The sequence below is a fragment of the Ciona intestinalis genome, chromosome 11 (genome assembly GCF_000224145.3).
Source record: "Ciona intestinalis chromosome 11, KH, whole genome shotgun sequence".
Lineage (NCBI taxonomy): Eukaryota > Metazoa > Chordata > Ascidiacea > Phlebobranchia > Cionidae > Ciona > Ciona intestinalis.
Genome location: NC_020176.2, coordinates 2,997,765 through 3,017,985, shown reverse-complemented (window position 1 = coordinate 3,017,985; position 20,221 = coordinate 2,997,765). Strand labels below are relative to the sequence as shown.

The 20,221-nt window shown below is 34.3% G+C and overlaps 2 protein-coding genes across 3 annotated transcripts in view; both read left to right on the top strand.

Annotated features, from left to right (window-relative positions):
- LOC100180043 (HEAT repeat-containing protein 5B-like) overlaps nucleotides 1-12,393 on the top strand; it is a 31,540-nt gene extending 19,147 nt beyond the window's left edge. Inside the window, exons 17-42 of one of the 2 annotated variants that reach the window (XM_018814158.2) lie at nucleotides 467-571; nucleotides 923-1,136; nucleotides 1,586-1,775; nucleotides 2,152-2,311; nucleotides 2,638-2,827; nucleotides 3,092-3,171; nucleotides 3,272-3,361; nucleotides 3,497-3,653; nucleotides 4,020-4,178; nucleotides 4,457-4,563; nucleotides 4,929-5,070; nucleotides 5,317-5,420; nucleotides 5,726-5,803; nucleotides 6,016-6,177; nucleotides 6,509-6,595; nucleotides 6,879-7,059; nucleotides 7,450-7,620; nucleotides 7,941-8,068; nucleotides 8,533-8,662; nucleotides 8,752-8,893; nucleotides 9,196-9,311; nucleotides 9,703-9,818; nucleotides 10,110-10,221; nucleotides 10,484-10,629; nucleotides 11,353-11,554; nucleotides 11,932-12,393. In XM_018814158.2, the coding sequence (XP_018669703.1) occupies nucleotides 467-571; nucleotides 923-1,136; nucleotides 1,586-1,775; nucleotides 2,152-2,311; nucleotides 2,638-2,827; nucleotides 3,092-3,171; nucleotides 3,272-3,361; nucleotides 3,497-3,653; nucleotides 4,020-4,178; nucleotides 4,457-4,563; nucleotides 4,929-5,070; nucleotides 5,317-5,420; nucleotides 5,726-5,803; nucleotides 6,016-6,177; nucleotides 6,509-6,595; nucleotides 6,879-7,059; nucleotides 7,450-7,620; nucleotides 7,941-8,068; nucleotides 8,533-8,662; nucleotides 8,752-8,893; nucleotides 9,196-9,311; nucleotides 9,703-9,818; nucleotides 10,110-10,221; nucleotides 10,484-10,629; nucleotides 11,353-11,554; nucleotides 11,932-12,269 (3,807 nt within the window). In that variant the 3' untranslated portion in view covers nucleotides 12,270-12,393. The remainder of the gene's footprint in view (nucleotides 1-466; nucleotides 572-922; nucleotides 1,137-1,585; nucleotides 1,776-2,151; nucleotides 2,312-2,637; nucleotides 2,828-3,091; nucleotides 3,172-3,271; nucleotides 3,362-3,496; nucleotides 3,654-4,019; nucleotides 4,179-4,456; nucleotides 4,564-4,928; nucleotides 5,071-5,316; nucleotides 5,421-5,725; nucleotides 5,804-6,015; nucleotides 6,178-6,508; nucleotides 6,596-6,878; nucleotides 7,060-7,449; nucleotides 7,621-7,940; nucleotides 8,069-8,532; nucleotides 8,663-8,751; nucleotides 8,894-9,195; nucleotides 9,312-9,702; nucleotides 9,819-10,109; nucleotides 10,222-10,483; nucleotides 10,630-11,352; nucleotides 11,555-11,931) is intronic. The other variant, XM_009861932.3, reaches the window with a different exon arrangement.
- A 1,680-nt stretch (nucleotides 12,394-14,073) lies between these two features.
- LOC100182381 lies at nucleotides 14,074-19,935 on the top strand. The gene is made up of 5 exons (XM_002130109.4): nucleotides 14,074-14,225; nucleotides 14,532-14,709; nucleotides 17,168-17,945; nucleotides 18,101-18,318; nucleotides 18,815-19,935. Exons 1-5 carry the CDS (start codon nucleotides 14,204-14,206, stop codon nucleotides 19,671-19,673), a joined length of 2,055 nt encoding a protein of 684 aa, XP_002130145.2. The 5' UTR covers nucleotides 14,074-14,203; the 3' UTR covers nucleotides 19,674-19,935.
- The last annotated feature ends 286 nt before the right edge of the window (nucleotides 19,936-20,221 follow it).

The following is a 20,221-nucleotide window of genomic DNA, read 5'->3' as shown; positions in this document are numbered from 1 at the left end:
CTTTGTGTTTCCAATATCTTGATCGCTTTTATTCGATCTACTGTCGTTTCTCCAATGCTAATTCAATGCAAAAGTTTGAATGGAATAAATAAATACATTTCTCTATATCTAACATATTACTTCTATTCTCTGTCACTTGCAGATTTAATATATTAAAAAAATATTAAAAGCAGAAATGCATTTTTTCCCAGAACTTTTTAAATTAACCTGATTTTAGTGGTGCAAAAGTTGCTGTTACCCCTACCATTGTGTGCAAATGTGTCTTTGGGCACAATTGCTCCAACCTAGTGGTCCCTTGCAAGTTCTCTAATTTGTCAGTTAGAAACAAATCAAACAAAGTTATTTATGTGGTAACTTGTTAGCATGCACGAGATGAATGAAACAGAACCCGTTTTATAAGACTGTCGTTTCCAACAATGGATCATAATCCAGTTACATTTGTTCATACAACTGTTAATTTTCACAGGAATCTGATCAGAGCTTGATAGAAAACCAGCTACAAAGCCACAGTGGTTCAGGTTCAGGGTCAATTGAGCATGATCCTACTACAGTCTACCTTCAATCTTATGAGGTAAGCTGCTTGTATGATTATACAGAATTCATAAACACATAGTCGATTAGTAGAATACCAAACAATTATGTTTTAATGGTTTTTTAAACACTCTAAATTGTTTTATAGACTATATATATGATGGTTTTAATAATTTCTAAGTTCTAACATCTATAAATAAAATGGTTATTTTTTTTCAAACAAAACCTTAAAAAAAATTAAAAAATTTCTAGAGACAAATTTTCTTTTTGTAATCAGTTATTCTATAGTCTTATTTAATTTTTAGTTTTTAAATCGTAGCAACCAATGGCCAATACTTAATTCTTACCAGTTACTTACATCATGCACAAACCTAACCAAAAATTTTCACAGGAAAATGTTGCCCCTGGTCCCTTACCATTAGGCATTAGTGTGATTGACGCAGCTATTGCCTTGTTTGGTCTTGCGTTTCCTCATGTAGCAATGAAACACAGACTTCAAATGCTCAACCATTTTGATGAGTGCGTCAAACAAGCTAGCAAGAATGCACAGCGGCAAAAAGCGATTCAAATTAATGTTTTCACAGCTCTGATATGTGCTCTCAAAGGTAATAGTTTTGTGTAACATGAAAAATTTTATTTTTATAAATTTTATTTTCAGTCCTTTAAAATGAAAAACTGTTTTTTCACATATATATAGTTTGTAATTAAGGTACAGTTTTTGAATTTCAATAACTTGTTTTTCGGTATATTTGAATATATAACTTAATGAGCACCGAACAAATTAAATATTTTATTTGTTGCTCAAAAATCAATAACCTTTGTTCCTAAATTTTAATGATTTCATGTTTAGCTAAACCTCTCTTACAAAGACATTGCTATCATATTTTGCTTTTAATTTTATTTTTTTGTGAAAGGTTCATTGCAATCTTATTGTGTTTGTACTTTGTAAAATGCTTTTATTAAAAAAGATTATAAAATGTTAGATTTTTTTAATTTTAAATTAGATTTTCCTAATTTTTATCAAAGATTGTTAAACTTTTTTTGCTTTCTACAGGGCTAGCTGAAAGCAAAAGACACTTAGGTGGTGACGATGTACAAGTTGCCGCCACTAGTCTTATTATTACAGCTCTAACATCAACTGATGCTACATTACGTTGTGCAGCTGGTGAGGCAGTGGGTCGAATGACACAAGTCACAAGCGATAATAATTTCCTTTCAAAAACTGCCCAACTATGCTTTGAAAAGTGAGTGTATATGTCTGTTTTGCTGTGCCTTTTGTTGTCATTTGGACTTATTGTGACATTTTATTGTTTTTTTTCTTTAAACCTGATTTAAATTTGGTATGAAACTGCAATTAACCATACACTGTGTCTTCTTTATGGGGAATATAAGAAATCACCCAACAGCAAATGCCCATAGGTGATATGATAGGTTCAAGTCTCGTCACTGCTACTGCTGTGGGCACATGTGTACACACTTAACGGCAATTGGTCCAACTGTAGTCACTATCACTAATGGGTTATCTAAATTATCAGCCATACAAAAATACACACCAACAAAGTTACATATGTGGTAACTTGTAAGCTGACACCAGGTGTATATATTCACATTTATTTGTAGATTAAAGACAGCGAGAGATGTGATATCCCGTACTGGCCATTCTTTTGCATTGGGTTGCTTGCATAGATATGTGGGGGGTATGGGTAGTGGCCAACATCTGAGAATGAGTGTTGGTATTCTACTGGCTCTCTCACAGGATAGTAACTCTCCCGAAGTACAGGTACACTTGTACTTTCTTTCTTTTTTTAGATTTTTTGTGTTAAATTAATGTAAAAACCTTTAGATCACAAAACAAACAGTAACAGGAAGAAAGTATTCACATTTTATTATACTTAACCACACAAAGCAACATGCAACATATGTGTTTAATTTTATTCTGAAATCAATATAAAACCAGCTGTTATTTGACAGTAAAACTGGAGTGATAAAACAAAAAAAAATATCACCTGTTAAAAAAATTGTTACAAAATTAAGTTGACAGTAAAACTAAGACACAAAATGTAACCCCTTTACCCCAGACCTCTCGCATTATGCCCATGATTTCAGGTGTGGGCACTTCATGCTCTCTCTTTAATCATCGATGCATTTGGTCCGATGTTCCGCTCTTTTGTCGAACCTGCCCTCCAAGTCGTGCTCACCCTTTTTCTACAAGTGGCACCTCACCATATACAAGTTCACAGATGTCTGGGTCGCTGTTTAAGCGCGCTCGTCACGACCATAGGGCCTGAAATGCAAGGTAGTAAAACAGATTTAGAAAGTAGTTTTACTAAAAAGTTCTAATTATTGCTAATTTTTAAGAGAGAGACCTAAAAAATAAATAGTAATATGGTAAAAGAGACCTAAAATATGAATTTAAACGCAAATTTTTTAGTTAAATTTGGAATATTTTGCTTAAATAATTAAAAACACTGGTATATTTTTCAATTTAATAAACCTGTATATAAAGAATAATTTAAATATTGTTGACAGTTGATAAAATTAATTATTGTTTATTTTCCAGTTACGAGTTCTACAATATCTGGCATCAGATCATCTTGTTTAACATCATGTGCGATCATGTCGCATCATGCAGATGCACAGGTGAATACAAAACACTTTTTTTATTAATTTTTATATTTTAATTTTTTTTCATATTTTTTTGTAAGGCATTCAACATGATTATTCACATATACTCACACAGGTTCAAGCAGAATCGGTTGGCTGCCTTCAGCAACTTCATATGTTCGCACCACGCCATGTGGAAGTAGCATCTCTTGTACCAAGACTATGTGTAAGAATCAGATTATAAACTATTGTTGTTTTTCAATAATAATAAAATCTTGTTAAAAATGTTATTAACTTCGTTTAATTAAAATTCTTTCAAAATTAAAAAAAAAAATTTTTTTTTTTTTGGGGGGGGTTGTAGCGATACTTATCAAGTTGGCATCTAATCCTGCGACGCGCGTCAGTCTCATGCCTGCGACAACTGGCACAGAAGGAGGCATTAGAAGTTTGTCAGATAGCATCTACTAACACACAAGATGACGATGTTAATAAACGTGGTGTAGTTATAACTGACAGTGGTAAGACACTTTACTTTTTTCTTATGAATTTAAACTAAAACTTTAACGCTAAAAATAGTTTTAAAGTATTTAAATTATTTCTAATTCAACATGTATTAAATGTCAGCCCAATTTGCAGTAATAAATATTTTATACCAACATCTATTATATTACTTACAGATACCCTATGTAATCCAAGGCTTACACAATTTACATTAAAGTAACAAAAATAATTAATAATCCAACAAAAATATTGTTCTAAACAATCCAAAAAAAAACATTTTCTGAGCTAGGAAAAACACCTCAAAAAATATTTTCAAAAATTGTACTTAGTACACAACCTTAATTTTCTAAAATCTTATTTAAAGTTTAAACTTTCTCCCACAGGCCTGGAAGGTGCATTATTTTCGCTGCTGGACCGAGAAATGAACACGAAACTTGCATCTGATATTAGAGACACAATCAATCATATTCTACAAGACCTTGCAATGAAAAATCTACGTTTCTGGCTTACACTGTGCAAATCTGTGCTTGCTGCTTCTACTGGTATGCCCTTACATGCTTAACTGTAATGACATCAAATTTTCCTTTTGAATTTGATACTGAATGAAGATCAAGTTAATTAAAATGAAAAAGAGAGTTAAAAATGCTAGGGGTAAAAACCATTAAGGAAAAAGTCTAAAAAGTATGTCTGCATAATCCACAATATAATATAATCATAAATCTGTTGTTTTTTTAAATGTTGTTAAATTAGAAATTAGTATATATTAACATATTAAAAATTGTATATTTTGTACCTTTTTATTAAATCTTGTTAAATCCAGATAATACTGCTCTAAGCAAGATTGAACACGAACAACAGGAAACAAACGAGGACAAAGATGAAAATGATGACGATATATTTACTGCAAATAAGGAGAAAAAGAAAGAGGTAATTTTAAGTTAAGACCTCGAAATTCGCCGTCGCGTTTGACAAATGGAATTAATTTTAATTACCTAATATATAAATGATATTTCAAGCCATTTAGTCTGTATGCAGTAGTCTTAATCTAATATAGGTATGGAAGTAAGAATGAGCATAAAATTACTTATACAACATTAAAACTTAAACCACAGCTTTCCAACCAATTAAAAAAATACAAATTAACAAAACCACAAAAAACATATATAATAAAAAAACATAATAATAAATATATGTTTTTTGTGGTTTTGGTAATTTGTATTTTTGTTAATTTATCTGAATATATTGTATTTTTTTAATATATATATACATACATTTATATACCTTTTTCTCAGAATGTCATCCAACCAAGATGGCCGACGCGTGTATTTGCCATTGAACTTGTACGTCGTATAATATCAATGTGCCACAGTAGTTCAGATGAAGCTCATTTTAATTTAGAACAAGCAAGAAATGTCGTTCGTAACGAAGGCACAGGTAAAAATAAAATTAATATTAATTTGTATGACTTTTTTTCTAGTTGTTTTTTTTTATTGTTTTTGTTTTTTTAATTTGTCTGTCTTTAGGAAAATTTATGATTTTGTTTTTAAATTTTATTTTGGCAAGCAATTTATTTAAATATAGAAAAGTTTGTATTTGTGATAAAAGCAAAAATGGATGCTAGAAAGATAACATGTAGTTTGTGTGTAATTTTCTATAATGTGCCATATTGTATCCGCACAGGTGACTACCTGGTCATCCATTTATCGGATCTTGTAAGAATGTCATTCATGGCATCCACTGACAACAGTGTTCAACTTAAAATGGCCGGCCTTGAAGCTCTGCAGGTAACCACTTATAAAGTTTTTTATTCATACCTTCAAATCATCTACTAAAAATCAGTTCTTTTATATTGTGTCTGATAAGTGTAAAAAAGATTAATATTTACCTGTATTTTTTTATGCTATTTTTGCAAAATTTATGATTGTTTTTCCAGTTACTCGACTTTAAAGTTAAATTTGTTACAGAATATTTACATAAACTATGTAGTAAAGACTTCAATATTCTGGAAAATTTTTTGTTAAGTATTTGTACCTTTTTACTGACATACAGTAATCAGATCGACATTATTCTGCTATATACCTTCATACAGGACGTGATCAAATATTTTAAAGACGTGCCCGAACCTGAGTTCCAAGGTTCAGTTATATTAGAGCAATACCAAGCTAATGTAAGTACATCTAGCTATCCCAGCATTTAAAAAAAGATAGCATCTAATTTTTTTCAATTTTTTTTCTACCCTTTTTGTTTTGCCAATTTTTTTTGTTTCAGTAAAGGTTATAAATTTTTTAAATTTTATTAAACAAAAAAACGCAGGCAAATTAAAAAAATAATTTTTGGAAAAGTTTGTATATGTAATATAATACCTGATATACCCACCAGGTTGGAGCTGCATTACGTCCAGCTTTTCTATCTTCTGATACATCAGGAGAGATTATGGTTAAAGCATGCGAAGTGTGCAGTGCATGGATAACTAGTCTGGTTGTAAGGGATCTATCGGATCTTAAACGAGTGACCACTCTACTGGTATCAAGTCTGGACATGGTTGGTTTCAATGCATTTTAATTAACATATGACTTTTTTAAGTCATACTGCCTTTTTAAACTAAATTACAAGTTATAGACATAAACAACAAAAATCGAGTCTAACTAATAGTGTGCAATATATATATTTATATTGCAAATTATTAGCATAATCAAACTTATATAAATTGTTTATATTCTGTCTAAAAAGATATGCATTCCACTAAGTGGTATCCACTTTATGTACAATATTTTGCTTCATGCTGAATAAAATTAGGACTTTTTATTCTGACCCATTGTCACCTAACTTCTGTATTCTGTCTTTTTCTTTGTAACACATGAAACATCTTCAGGTTAAACAAGGCACAGAGGGTAAAGAAACATACAGTGAAAGTGCTTCTACAATGATTAAACTGGCAGTGTTGAGTGCTTGGTCCAAGGTATGTATTTGTAAAAACTGCTAAAATGCCCTGTTTAATTATTTATTCTCATTTATTTACTGATATACTCTAGTTACAAAAACCTTTATTTGTACAAATACACCTATCTCGTATTTTTTTTGAAACAATTTTATTCTTAGTTACAAAACCCTTTATAAACCAAAACTCCACCTACATATTTTACCCATAACACCCTTCATATCCAAAAACACCCATATTTCACCCAAACAGGTATGTTCTAAATTACAAAACCATTTATTAACCCAAACCCCCAAATTCTCAGATCTACATCGCCGCCATGCACCCTGACCCTTCAATTGACCCTACAGGAGTCGTCGAGCAGAATATGCTTACACTGGTACAACCCCACCTTGACGTGTTATCCCAACATTGGGTAGCTGTGGTGAAAGATCAAGCAATTTTGAGGCTCCCACCTGAGTTTCATTCCCATTTACCAGAACAAGGTAGTTAGAATACAAAGTTAGAATTCCTTTTTTAGTGCATTTTTAACCAGAGTCTAGGTTTACTTGTTATTACGGTGTGGAAGCATCTTATTTCCATTCTATGTGGGTGAGGTCCTACAGTGAGACACGCCATGGAATCTGAGATTTATGCAAGAGTTTGCCCACTACCCTAAAATGCAGACTGCTACAACCTATTAGTCACCACTGGGTTAAAGCAATGTTCGCTTTATTTAAGTTTATTTCCCACACATGTCAGTATGAAGCTAAGTTTATTTTCCAAAGACACATATCAGTATAAAGCATTGGACCTGGTATCTTACAGTTTTGTTGCAAATGCTTAACCACTGATCCAGTAAAATATATATTTAAAAATGTTATTATTTTCTTTAGGTGGAAACTTTTTCACGATTGAGTCAATGTCGTCAGTTCGTGGCCATTACGCCACTGCATGGCCGACTATATTACATGCATTATCATTATGGCTTGCACATGTGGATTTTGCTAGTGATGATGATGATGTAAAGAGTGAAGAAAACAACACAAAGTTACACCTCGCGTTGGGTAGGTTTTACAATAAACTCACTTTTTTGTGTAAAGTTTGTATGTTTTAGCAGTGTAAGCTTATAAAGTTACACAGTTAAAAACTATTTTTTTGTGTAAAAAATGGAAATATTTTGTACAGTTCCCTTTTTATGCAAAATGTTTTGCATATTATAAAATTACACATATTTTTAGTACTTTTTTATTTTTTTATGCAAAACTAAATTTAAACAACAAACAGCAATATAGAAATATACCTTAGTATTAAAATACTTTATTTTAGATTTTTCACTTCTCATTAATGCTATTTCATCACTTCTAACATTTTCACACTTATTCAGGTGTTTGTGTTGAAGCTCTATGCTCACCTCGCACCTCAGATTCAATCAGTGTGATTTTATCATGTCTTTCAACACTGGATTCTCTGTTCTCATCTGAATGGACACGAAAGAAAATAAATGAGGATCATGTAATTAATGTTGTGTGCATATAAATAAGTTTTATATTAATTAGCTAAAAGGTTTTACATTGTGTGCTGTAAAATAGGAATATGTGTTTCACAGTTTTAATAATTACCAAAAATTTATAAGAAAGAAACTATGTATGATGATTGATGTGTAATATTGTAAAAGGTTTTAAAAATATGCTAATTTTGGAATAAGGATATCTGTTTAATGCTCGACACTTATTAGTAGGTATTTGTATCGTTAGGCAATTTACATTACTCAACTTTTTAATTTAAATTGCTCCAGCCTAGTTGTCACTAAATGAGTTGTAGCTTTTTTGGTGTCTGGGTATTAAATAAATTAAACAACATGTGAGAATCCATAGTATATCACGCTTTGGAAACCTCACTCATATAGAATATAAAGTTTTAGGCAAAAGTCTCTTACTATGTCATACCATAGTTAAATGAAACCTGTAAAATTACAGTTAATATCCGTCGAGTTACTGAATGTATTGCATCGCTTACTACTTACACGAGACTCACACACCACACAGCAAATTGTTCTTCGAATTGCAAAGAAGGTTATTTCTGGAGCCATACAGTATAAGAATAAAGGTAATTGTTTTCCCTGAAATTATTCTTTTTCGAAATATATCTTTTTTTTGTTTTGATTTTTCTTATTAAAAATCATTGCTTTAACCAAGGTGATGCAGATTCTGAAGTATCACAAGGAGAAGGAGGGAAGAATGGATCAATTGAAGCGGGAAGATCACTCGTCTTTGCATCACTTGAGATTTGCATGTGTGTCCTCGTGCGGAAAATGCCATCAGTCAACCCTACTTTTAGGTGAGAAAAAATACTGTGGGCGTATATGTCCAGGGGCAAGACATTTAACGGCAATTGCTCTAACCCAGTTGTCACTCATTGGTTGACTAAGTTTTCAGCCATACATCAAAATATAAAAAACACCCAAAAAAATAATCACCCACAAAGTAACTTACATGGTAACTCGTAAGCTGGTTTGAGGTGTATAAAACAACACCTTTGTTATAAGGACTGTCGTTTTCCGGCCAATTTACATTTATTCGTTCAGTTATTTTTAGTCATATTTTTGTCAGTTACTTAATTTTATTTACCTCTTCCAACAGAAACACATCAAGTGACTACCAACCAAAACGTGGTCCGCTACCAACAGAAGGAGCAACTCTCGTATCAACTGCTCTCAATCTACTTACAGATATCTTGGATCTATGTTCTCCGAGAGGTGATACAATTGTTCGATATATTTTGTGTAAAATAAAAAAAAATTGCAGGGAAGCAACCTTTATATTATGTTATGCCTGGTAGAAAAATTAGCCAAATTTTGTTTTAAAACATTAAAAAAAAAATAAACATATAATGGACATTGCTCAGACCCGGTGGTCACCAAAGATTATATTGTGTAGGTAATGGGCAACTCTGGCTTGAATCTCAGGCCCAATGGCATGTTACGCTGTACTACCTCAACCACAGAAAAAATTCTATTGTCAAATACATTTTGAAAAAAAAAAAACATTTTTATTTACTAACGCCAAAAAAAATTGCAACCATAAGTTATCTAAATTAATATCATTAATTTAAATTAGGATCGTTTAAACATTATTTTTTACACATAGGTTGTCTAACCATCCTTCCAACTATATTGTTCCTTCTTACTGGAGTGTTAAGAGAAAGTGTAACATGTTATGATGGAAGTATTTGTTCTGTATCTGCTACTACCAGTGCTCTACAGGTGAGAAGTCACAATTTTTACTCTAAAATTTTTTTTCCTAAATATGCTGAAAAAAATGTATAGTACTGTGAAATAATATGGATAGTACTCTCAAACTTGTTATATATATTTCTTTTTAATTTTTTTACCCTCAAACATTTTATTTAATAGATATTTTTAAAAAGTTGTACAGTACTGTGGAAAAGATGGAACTGTTAGCACATAATGTCCCATATTTCCGTATTGTGTTTTTACCAACTTGTCCTAAACGTTTTTATGTTAGTTTTAACAAATTGAATTCTCTTTTTAAAGTCTCTTCGCAAATTACTAACTTCTGATCACATAAAAAGTGGAAAATACTGCAATGAATGGATCCAACTTCTACAAAGCTCTCTGCTTACTATTCTAGACTTTGCCGATGACGGTAATTTTGATTAAGCGCAAAACAACATTTTATACAAATTTTAGGCTTGATTTGACGCCACAAAAGTTAATAACTGTGCACTATTGTTTTTCTCTAAAATCTGAAAGTATTTTTGAATAAATTGAATAAATTGAATAATGTATTAAAAAGTTTAAATTAAAGATGGTTTAAAGCAATTAAATGTAAAAAAAGTTTTAAAATAAAAAAAATTGTTAAAAGATTTTTGAAAAAGATTTTTTTTTCTTTTTAATAAAAACTTTAGATTCATTGAACCACGACCCGGTCTCCATGGTAACCACCATCTCGCTCTTCATCCTCACTGCTCCACCTAGTGTTGTGGATGAACCACAGATCAACAGGAAAATCGTTAACTTCTTCCAAAACAAGTTGTCCTCCAGTGATCCTAAAGTTAGTGAAAAAAAATAAAATTAAATATTTTTCGTGGGTATATTTTGGTTTGTTTGAAATGCCGGACCAATTTTAACGGTCATATTACTGAATAAATCAAATTGCAAAGATACAAGGTGTAAAACATAGAAACCAATGAATTAATAAAAATAACTTATTTATCCTCTACAAAAAAATGTTAAAAATAATAAAAAACACTCAAAAAAGATATATATATATTTAGGGATGCACATTACAGAATTTCGAATCCGTGAGATTCGAATCCTTTTGTATTCGAATCTAATTACGGGATTCGGTATTCTGTTTAATGACGTAATTACACGTCATCTCATATACTATATTAACAATTTTTGAAACTTATTAATTTTGAAAAAAAATATTTTTGTGTTTGTGGGACTTTCAAGAGTAAACGTTTCGTAACGTCTTTTCATAACCTGCTATACGTTTCATGACGCAAAAACTACCCAATAGTACAATTTTTGATCATTTTACAGCTCATGTTCCAACAAGGCGGGTAGGAAAGAGTCAATAAACTGACTTATGTGGGTAAAATTATTTTTTCCTATAAATATAAAAAGATTCGAAATTCTAGATTCGGAATTCTAGATTCGAAATAAAGTATTCTAGGATATCCTAGAATACCTAATTATTCTGTAATGTGCATCCCTATATATATTTAAAAAACATAAAAGATTTCATAAAAAATAATTAAAATCTTCCCAGATTGAACTGAAGACTTTATCTCTAATCTCTCCAATCTTCCGTCACAATGATCCCAACATCTCATCTTTCTTCATCCAACACCTCGCTCCCTCCATCATCACCAAGCTCCAACATCCGGATCAGATCTCCTCCTCCCGGCTCTCTGTTGCCACCGAGTGCATGAACGTAATGGAACTTCTTGTGTCGACGTCAAATCAACACAGTATGTAAAAAAAAATTGTGTATATTTTTTTTTTTAAAACTTTATCTTTTTTGCCAAAGGCTTAATGTTGTAGTGCTGTAACCTTTAAGTCTTATTTAAAAACCATAACTTTTTTTCTCTATTACTTTTACATATACTAGGTTGGGTTGGATGGGACATTTTCTTATTATCTGTTTTTGTCCCATTTGGTAGTAAACAAAGTACATTTACAGAATTATATAACTGTATCCTCACAAATCTGAACAAGTTAGTTAATTAATAAAAACTGTACTAGTAAATATGGGATTTTATGTTCTTATGGAACCCATCTTACCCCAACCTACTATACTACTGCTCATTAGGTTTATATAACTCACATAACTCTTTTTTATCTCCAGAAACAGCAGTTGTAGGCATGGTTGTTCCTATTCTAATATCTTGTCTTACCGAAACCACCACCAGTACCACTACACAACATCGTGTCTCTCTACACGACAGCGCACTTAAAAAGCTTTTACAAATCGGGCTAGCTTATCCTGAGCCGTTTAAATCGTCTTTAGAAACCGTACCTGGATTTAAGGCTCGTTTAGAAAACGCAATCCGTAAGAATCAAAACGACGCCCAGCAAGCTAGAGAAAGGGCTGTAGTTAAAAATTCCGCAGCCTCCGCGACAAATAAGCCGTCACAACCATCTATTAAGCTTAAAATGGATTTTTCTAACTTTGGAAAAAAGTAGCATCTGTAAAGTTATATCTATATAGTATATATTTATCGTAAATTTTAGCAGCTGCGTAGATTATTCAGCAATTGCTCTCCTGTTTTTAATGCTTCCAATCGCTAATAAATGAAACTGTAACGAACGAACGTAAGATTTTACACTGGTCGTTTACTCAAGAACTGCAGAGTTCGTATAGAAGGTTGGGGTAAGATGGTCCAAGTTTGCATACCCTTTTTCGTCCCAATTTGAATTAAAAAAATGATATGTAATTGTTATAAACATGCATGCTAGTAATTTATTCCATGAGCATTCCGGCGCTTCTATTCCTGCAGCACGCGCCGAGTAATTACCGGTTCTGTTGTGCCGTGTTGCAGACCAAGTCGACCGTTTGGTTCAGTAGGTACAGCAGCAGTTACTTTAGTATAGCGTTTACTTTAGGTGTGATGTATTATGGTTTATTTTTGTAGTATTTGTAGATATCCATCGTTTGAGTTTATTAAATCTAAAAATTTAGTTAGTTTATCACAACACGATCAGGAAATTTGGGATAATATGTTGTAACGGTATCCATTTTACCCCACAGTACTAGTATATATAGGCCGCTTAGAACTATTCATTTAGGTGCCGATTCTGGCATATAAAGTGAAGTATCCGTTATCGCAGAGCGCTTCTTAAACCGAGGGTACCGGGTTCGATGCTTCAGCCCGGAACTCACTAATGAGTTGTTTAAATTGTCAGCCATAAAGTTACGTACGTGGTAACCTGTAGATGAGTATGAAATGTATGAACCAGAAACGTAACGTCGTGTTATAAAACGAAACGTCGTGTTATAAAAACTGTCGTTGTCCTTATGATACTGCGCGAGGGAAAAGAAGGGACTTAAATCTATGCACGTGTTATCCAAAAACTTCTTCCAGACTTGTACTTTAAATATTAAGGCTCGATTGGGGTACCACTCGTACATTGTAGCCTTATTTTAAAAACAGTATTATTTTTATTGGCACGACTTCATATTCATAAATGAAGTTTGCTGATATGCTGTCGCACTTTATTCCTGAAGTTCCAGCTAACAAGATTAAGCTGGAATCGTCATCGCTAATACCATCAGTTTTAATGGCCTCCACCAAAAATGCAACGTATCAAATAATTGGGAAGAAAAATAATAAAAATCGAACAAAACAATTGAGAGAAAAGTGCATACGAATTGAAATAGTGATCCAACACTTAGTATTGGTGCAATGAACTGATTATTCTCGCATAGGGGTGATTATTATGCAGCAGAAGGCAAAATACGTTGCTCGCTATTGTGTATTGTGAAGTCAATTTAAGGCTAAGGATCCTAAAGAGAAAGTACGTTAGAATATCGATTGTATTCGCGCCGAATTGGATTCTTCTAGATCGATGGTTAGATCAATATAAACAATCAATTACCAAACGTCAGCCGAGCGCCTTGTCCCGTCCGGAGCTTTTTGGGCGCGTGAGTCGGCTTAGAAGAGAAAAACCTTGGCTCGCACAGCAATTTTTCGCTGCTCCTAAGACAGCTTAGGACATGCGTCCCCAGTAGGTCGACTGTCAGCGAGAATCAAGTGTAGATCAGTGGCATTTGAAGCAGCGATCAAATGCTTGAGAGTCAGTTAAAACTAAGTTCAAATACACAGCTATAGGCCCCTACCGCTAGTTAAAATCTCTTTATAATTGCCAGAACGAATTTATATTTATATCTAAATTGTCAGTATTCGTGGGTGCATTAAAAAAATATTGCTTTTTAGGTTTTAAAAGAGATAAGTGTAAAATTTTGTTTCGTATTAACTTAATATTTTTTTGTGATTTTTTGTTATAAATGAAGTGAAATTATAGGAAGTGTCTTTTGCTCTGAAATGTAAAGTGTTTTCAATTTAGTTAAAATACTCGCTTCATTAATTAATTGGATCAAAAGAAACAACTCAAAATAAATGGAGGCAGCAGCAGCAAGACGTAAGTGACATTCGAATTTTGATTACCGTGTTATTGAAAAGGGCAGGACCTTTCTAACTTTATATAATACAGGATTAAATATTGATATAAAAAAGTCCCGGTGCATGGACCTTTACCCGCTACATAAATGTTGCATACATGGACTACCTGTGCGCCTTTATCAGCAATAGCCGTTTTAATAATTCATTTTCAGAAACTTTCATATTGCACAGCACTTAACCTATACCATGTCTCGCAACGGAAATTGTTTTGAAAATTCAATTTGTGCTTTCGCTATTTCAACCAATAATCATCTTGAATTACCAGGGGAGCAAGAACCGCGGCCTCTGACCAGCAAACTGCATATAGTATGCACTACAATGCTTATAATGGCCGGTATGGGCTTGTTGGACGGCTACTTGGTCGACCAAAACTTGGGCAGTAGACGAACTGGTGTTTTCGTAATGTTGCTTATAGGAGACGTGTGCCTTCTTTTGGTGTTACGGTAAGATATTAAGGGCTTTCCTGATATCAGAAAAAAAGGGCTTAATTTCCATTGTATTAAACACACATGGTTTTGTATTCTATATAGCCGCTATATATCACAATTTCAAAGTATACCAACATATTTACTGTGGCACAGTGGTTAGCACGTCAGCCTCTTACCTATAGGGGTTATAGGTTCGGGGTTCGTTGGTACAACCATTGATGGCGTACGTGACCGTTCGAGAGACTTAACGGGAAATTGCGACTCATTCTAAATTATCAATTATGCATAAAAAATCTAATACCAATCACCCACAAAGTTACAATCGTGTTAACTCGTAAGCGGATACCAAGTGCATAAAACAGAACACCTCTGTTATAACAACAACTGTCATTGTCCCGCCATACGAGAACAAAATACGATTCATTCATTCAAATTTCGTTCCGCACTTGCAGTGACAAAACGATGCCTTTGCTAATGATATACGAACCCTTAATGAACAGGATCATTCAGACGAACATTTCCGTATACATTACAATCAATCTTTAAGAAAAAAATCAAATAAAATTTACTTAAAAAAACAATCCTACAGACTAAAAGAAAATAGGGCAGTAAAATCTAGCCCAAGAAAACATTTACGTCAACTCTCGTTCTTGTTTACTAATAACTTGGCTGGCGAAAGCCACAAGAAAATAATCGATGCCGAATTTCACATCTATGGTTAAAAGAATTTCGTAACACAAACACCGCTGGTTTGGAAATAGACTGCTTTAAATACAATTTACGATTTTAAATGGCTGTTTCGGCGATTAAATTATTATAAAATATAGACCGAAATGCATATCGGTATATATAGTAGGGTGAGATAAAAGGGGAAATGTTTTCATTCTATTTTCTTATGTCATTTGGTGATAAACAAAGACTATTTACCGAATTATATAACTGTAGCCCTGTTACTATATAGAAAAAAAGTTGTTAACTGTTAAAAACAGAACTAGGAAGTATAGGATTTTGGTGCTGTAACAGGATATTTCCTTGGTACTATACAAGTTTGGGACTGAGTTATATGGGCCATCGTATAACTTTGTTTCTAAACATCACACACTCGTGACTCTTTTAAGCTTAAAATATTCATGAAGTAGTTACACTGAGCGATCATACCCTTAGAAATCCGAAACGAGGTGAAAAATTCACCAACAGTTCAAAACACTTGTTTTATAATAATGCATTTTTTAGTTTAGTATATTTTTTAATATATTATAGGTTGCGGTAAAATGGTCTGTTTTCATTATCTTTTCTGGTCCAATTTGGTACTAATCATTTTTACAGAGCTATATAACTGTATCGTCGCAACTTTTAAAGAGCTTTGTTAACTGTTAAAAAACGCGATTAGAAAATATGGGATATTATGTGCAAGTGTTTTTCATCTTATTCCACGGTAGCCTAATGTAAATGAATGAATGGCTTGATTTTGTCTTTTCGACCACGGTAACGAAGATCGTTAAAGTACACAAAATATAAAGAGACGACATGTAATGGTTAAACGACAGACGTTATATAACACGTTTATGTTTAAAACAAAAGTACAAAACTTGTTCGAAAAAATGCGTGACCGTTACATAACTGCTATAGTTTACTATTACAATACACACATATTATAGCCAAAGCAGTAAGCTATCTGCAAGAATTGTTCAAATCAAAAGTCGTTTCCCGTATTAGCAGAAAAGCATGTGTTTGGATAAATAATTTAGTTCGTTTTTGCCAAAGTTCGCTGTTAAGAAGAACAAGTGTGTACTTCGCCAACTAAGTGCTCTGTCTTGTATGCGGCTCATTAATTTAAAACGAGTTTTCCAAAATGACATCAATTTTTTTTATTAAAGAAGCCAAAACTGGGTCACGATATTTTTTGTGTTTTGTTAAACACATTTTTTAAGATACAAGTCCCACTTAGCTGGACATTATATTTCGATATATTGGGTGATTGTATTATAAATATACTGATAGAGAAAAAATGTGAAGTGCTCAATCATATGCAGTAGGCCAATATTAAACCGGTAAAAATGCGTAAACGTTTCGCTTCTTACGTCAAATTTGTCAAGAATCTGAAAGTATGAATGAATTTAAACAATATCAATAATTCATATGCATTCACATATACGCTCTGCTCTCTATATAAGAATGTGAATATAGGTGACTGAATCTTATTATTTATAATAATATAAAGGGTTGTAGTCGTAAATTCTATGACTCCTTTAATAAACGGATGTATTATATAAGATTAGCAGAAACAAGACTCTGTTTAAAACAAAAATTAGTAAATAAATAAAAAATATTCATTCACTTAGTTACATATGAGGTAAATGTATGCGCGCAAAAAGTGTATTGAACACACGACAATAAATAAGTTACATTCATTCATATATTTGTATATTAGAATAACAAAACTCTCTTCATGCATAACACCTTCTTTTTCTAGCTATGTAGCTCTCTGGGTCGGAAGCGAAGTCCGCACTTCCAAACGAGGCTCTTCAATGATCGAATGGTTCCTCTTCGTCTTCGTCCTTGACATCAAGATGTATTTCATCTTAGAGAGCGTCCGGAAGAAATGCTCCGCTGTAGGAATGGTTGCAAGCTCCGCCCCTCTAAAATCAGCCTCCGCGAACGCTCCTCCGGGAAAGATGATGACTAGAGATGTAAATGATGATGACTTACTTCTAGACCCGATGACGGTATATGACAACGATCCGATAATGGGAAGTCTATCTTCCCCGTTCGTCGGATGCGAGTACAGTCTCATTGCGAAGAAATCCCTCACTTTATTTCAAGCGATAGTAATCGGCGGACTGTATCTCCTCCTAGTCGGAGCAGATCACCTAAAACATCTTCCAGACCTTAGATCCCTTGAGGAAGTGAAGATGAGAGCATTCTGGGTGGTCATAGATCTCTTGGATATCCTAGAACTACAATCAACTATGTGGGAGACGACGCAAGGCGAGCTTCCATATTTAGTCGTGGGCTTCGTGTACTTCTACTGCTACATAGTACTTATAATACTTCCTCCTCTTGCATTGGCTGAAATGAACAAAGGTGAAGGCGAAACTCGTCCGCATGAAATGCTTATTTACCTGGTAGCAAGTCTATGCGTTGTAAACGTAGGTTCGACTGCCATAAGATGCGTTCTGCTGTTCCGACACAAATTTGCCAACACTTCGACCATATTTATTGGCAAGAATATTATCTGTCTTGGAATGAAGGTACTGGTTTTAATGTTGCGTGATATTTTCTTATAATATTTATAATGGTGTTTTTGATGGTCATAATATTTCGTGGGGATACGGTTATAAATTTCTGTAAATACTTTTTGCTTACTACTACTAATTGGGACGATAAAACATACCCTTCTTTATAGATCACCAGATTAATTCAAATCCGTTTAATTGAGAGTGGACGCCTGCATTTTACACCATCGTTAGAAATGACAGAAACAGACAACCATAATCGGCCGCCCAATATGTTGCCTAACGGTAACCTAATCTGCTCTGACGGTATGAACCATAAATGCGAGTCAGAGGACGGCGAAGACGAGAAGAGTCTTTGTCCACAACATGGATATAAAAATAATTTCAGGTAATTTGAGTTATCACTTGAATGGGTTTGACTCACGTGGCAACGATAGTAGTTATAACATGGGGTATTGGTTTCATGTACACCTCGTACCTACTTACAAGTAACATTTGTTTAACGTTGTGGGTGATTTTTGTACGGGTATAACAATTTAATCCACTGGGTTGAAATTTGAGCAATTGCCCTTAAATGTCTTGCCCATAATAAGGACACAAACCGCATGCTCTAGTCTAAAGACGAGCGTTATAACGACTATATGCCCCAGCGCCATGCAGTTAATGAGTAACATTAAAAGAAGGAAATTAAAAAAAAAACGGATTTGAATGAGTAACAAAGTGGATTTTTTATTACACATGACCAAAACAAATTCTATTTTTGGTTGGCTTTAAATTATATATGTGCTCGGATTTAGATTAGGATTTTCCGCTGCTTTTGAATAATGTATTTTGTTAAACAAACTGGAGCATTTCCAATATTTCAATTCCTATTGTATCCACAGTCCACGAGACCATTGGAAAGACGCAGGGGAACACTGTACAGAAGGTAGCGAAGAGTTCCTCAACCACTGTGAAGATAAGAGCCGGAGTGCTGTCAGCGACTACTCAACATTCGCGCAGACCTCATGCTCGGTGGCGGACGGCGTCCCTACTTCGCAGTCCAACTACGGTGATGAAAAAATCACCATGACGTACAAGAACGGACCTTTTTCGAAGCAAGTTAAGTTCTACGGAAAAAACGAAGCGAAAACGTCGGCTGATGAAGCCAACTGTCGAATATGCTCCGCAACGTCATGCTCTGACGTCAGCTCGTTGTTAAACAGGAAGACCAATGCTACAAACGAAAGCGCATCGAATACTCCGGCATCTGCAATGCAAATGAAAGCAGGCGACGACCATACTTCATTATCCTACCATAGGCTGGACTTTGCTGGGGGAGTTCAGTGCAGAAATGCGGGAGACCTTCAGATACCGCTTGTACCAGGAAGCATTCCAGAAAACCGACGCTCGTGCATCGTTTCTTCGTTTGAACCACCGAGCACTTCGGCAGCGCCAGTGGCTTGGCACTCATCCAATGACGTCACTCGTCCTATGACGTTGTCCAATTTGCCGTCAGAACTAGATGTACATCACTGGAGAGCGGGAGACGGCTTGTATCCTGCTACAAGCAGCGAGTGTGCGGCCAACCGCTTCGATCGTGGTTACTTAAGTGACAGCGAAGTCTCAGACTACGCCCCACAGCCGCCGTCAATGACGCTCATGGATACGAAAACGAGTCTCAAGGCGGAGACGCACGCAAACTCGAGAAGTTGTTCAGCCCACAGCGCTATGGAGAGCGACGCGGAAAGCACTTCCGTGTAACGGACCGCAGATGCTTCGATTTTAATTGACACGCACACCGCGAAAGAGCTTCGGGCGGATTGCCGAACATTAGCGGGGCTTCTTGACTGTCGCGCCCGCGGAAACACGCAGCGTGACACGGCCGCTACACTTGCCTCTGTAATTGTTATTTAACGCGTTCGATCAATGCAATGAGATTCATGGACGCGGCAAAAAAGTCAATCATCTCACGTTCCTCGTGGAATAGATGCGCAGGATTTAATTAAAGAAAACACGCCAGGTATATTGACTCAATGTTAACCACGGCATATTAGCGAAAGAAGCGATCGAAGCTCCGGTCCCAGGTGTATTGCTTATCGACTGACCCACTCTACTGGTTTATGATAAAGGTACTGCAGGCGGTACACAGAAATTAAGTTAGTGACCGCTTCATAACACCTGTACCATTGCCGATCAATAATGACTTGTAGAGCGACGAAATTTATCTTGACCCGCTGTAATTAAAATTGACTGATTTTTATTAAAAAAAGCTCCCTGTCCGATATTTCTGGCGAGGTTAAACTTAGAAT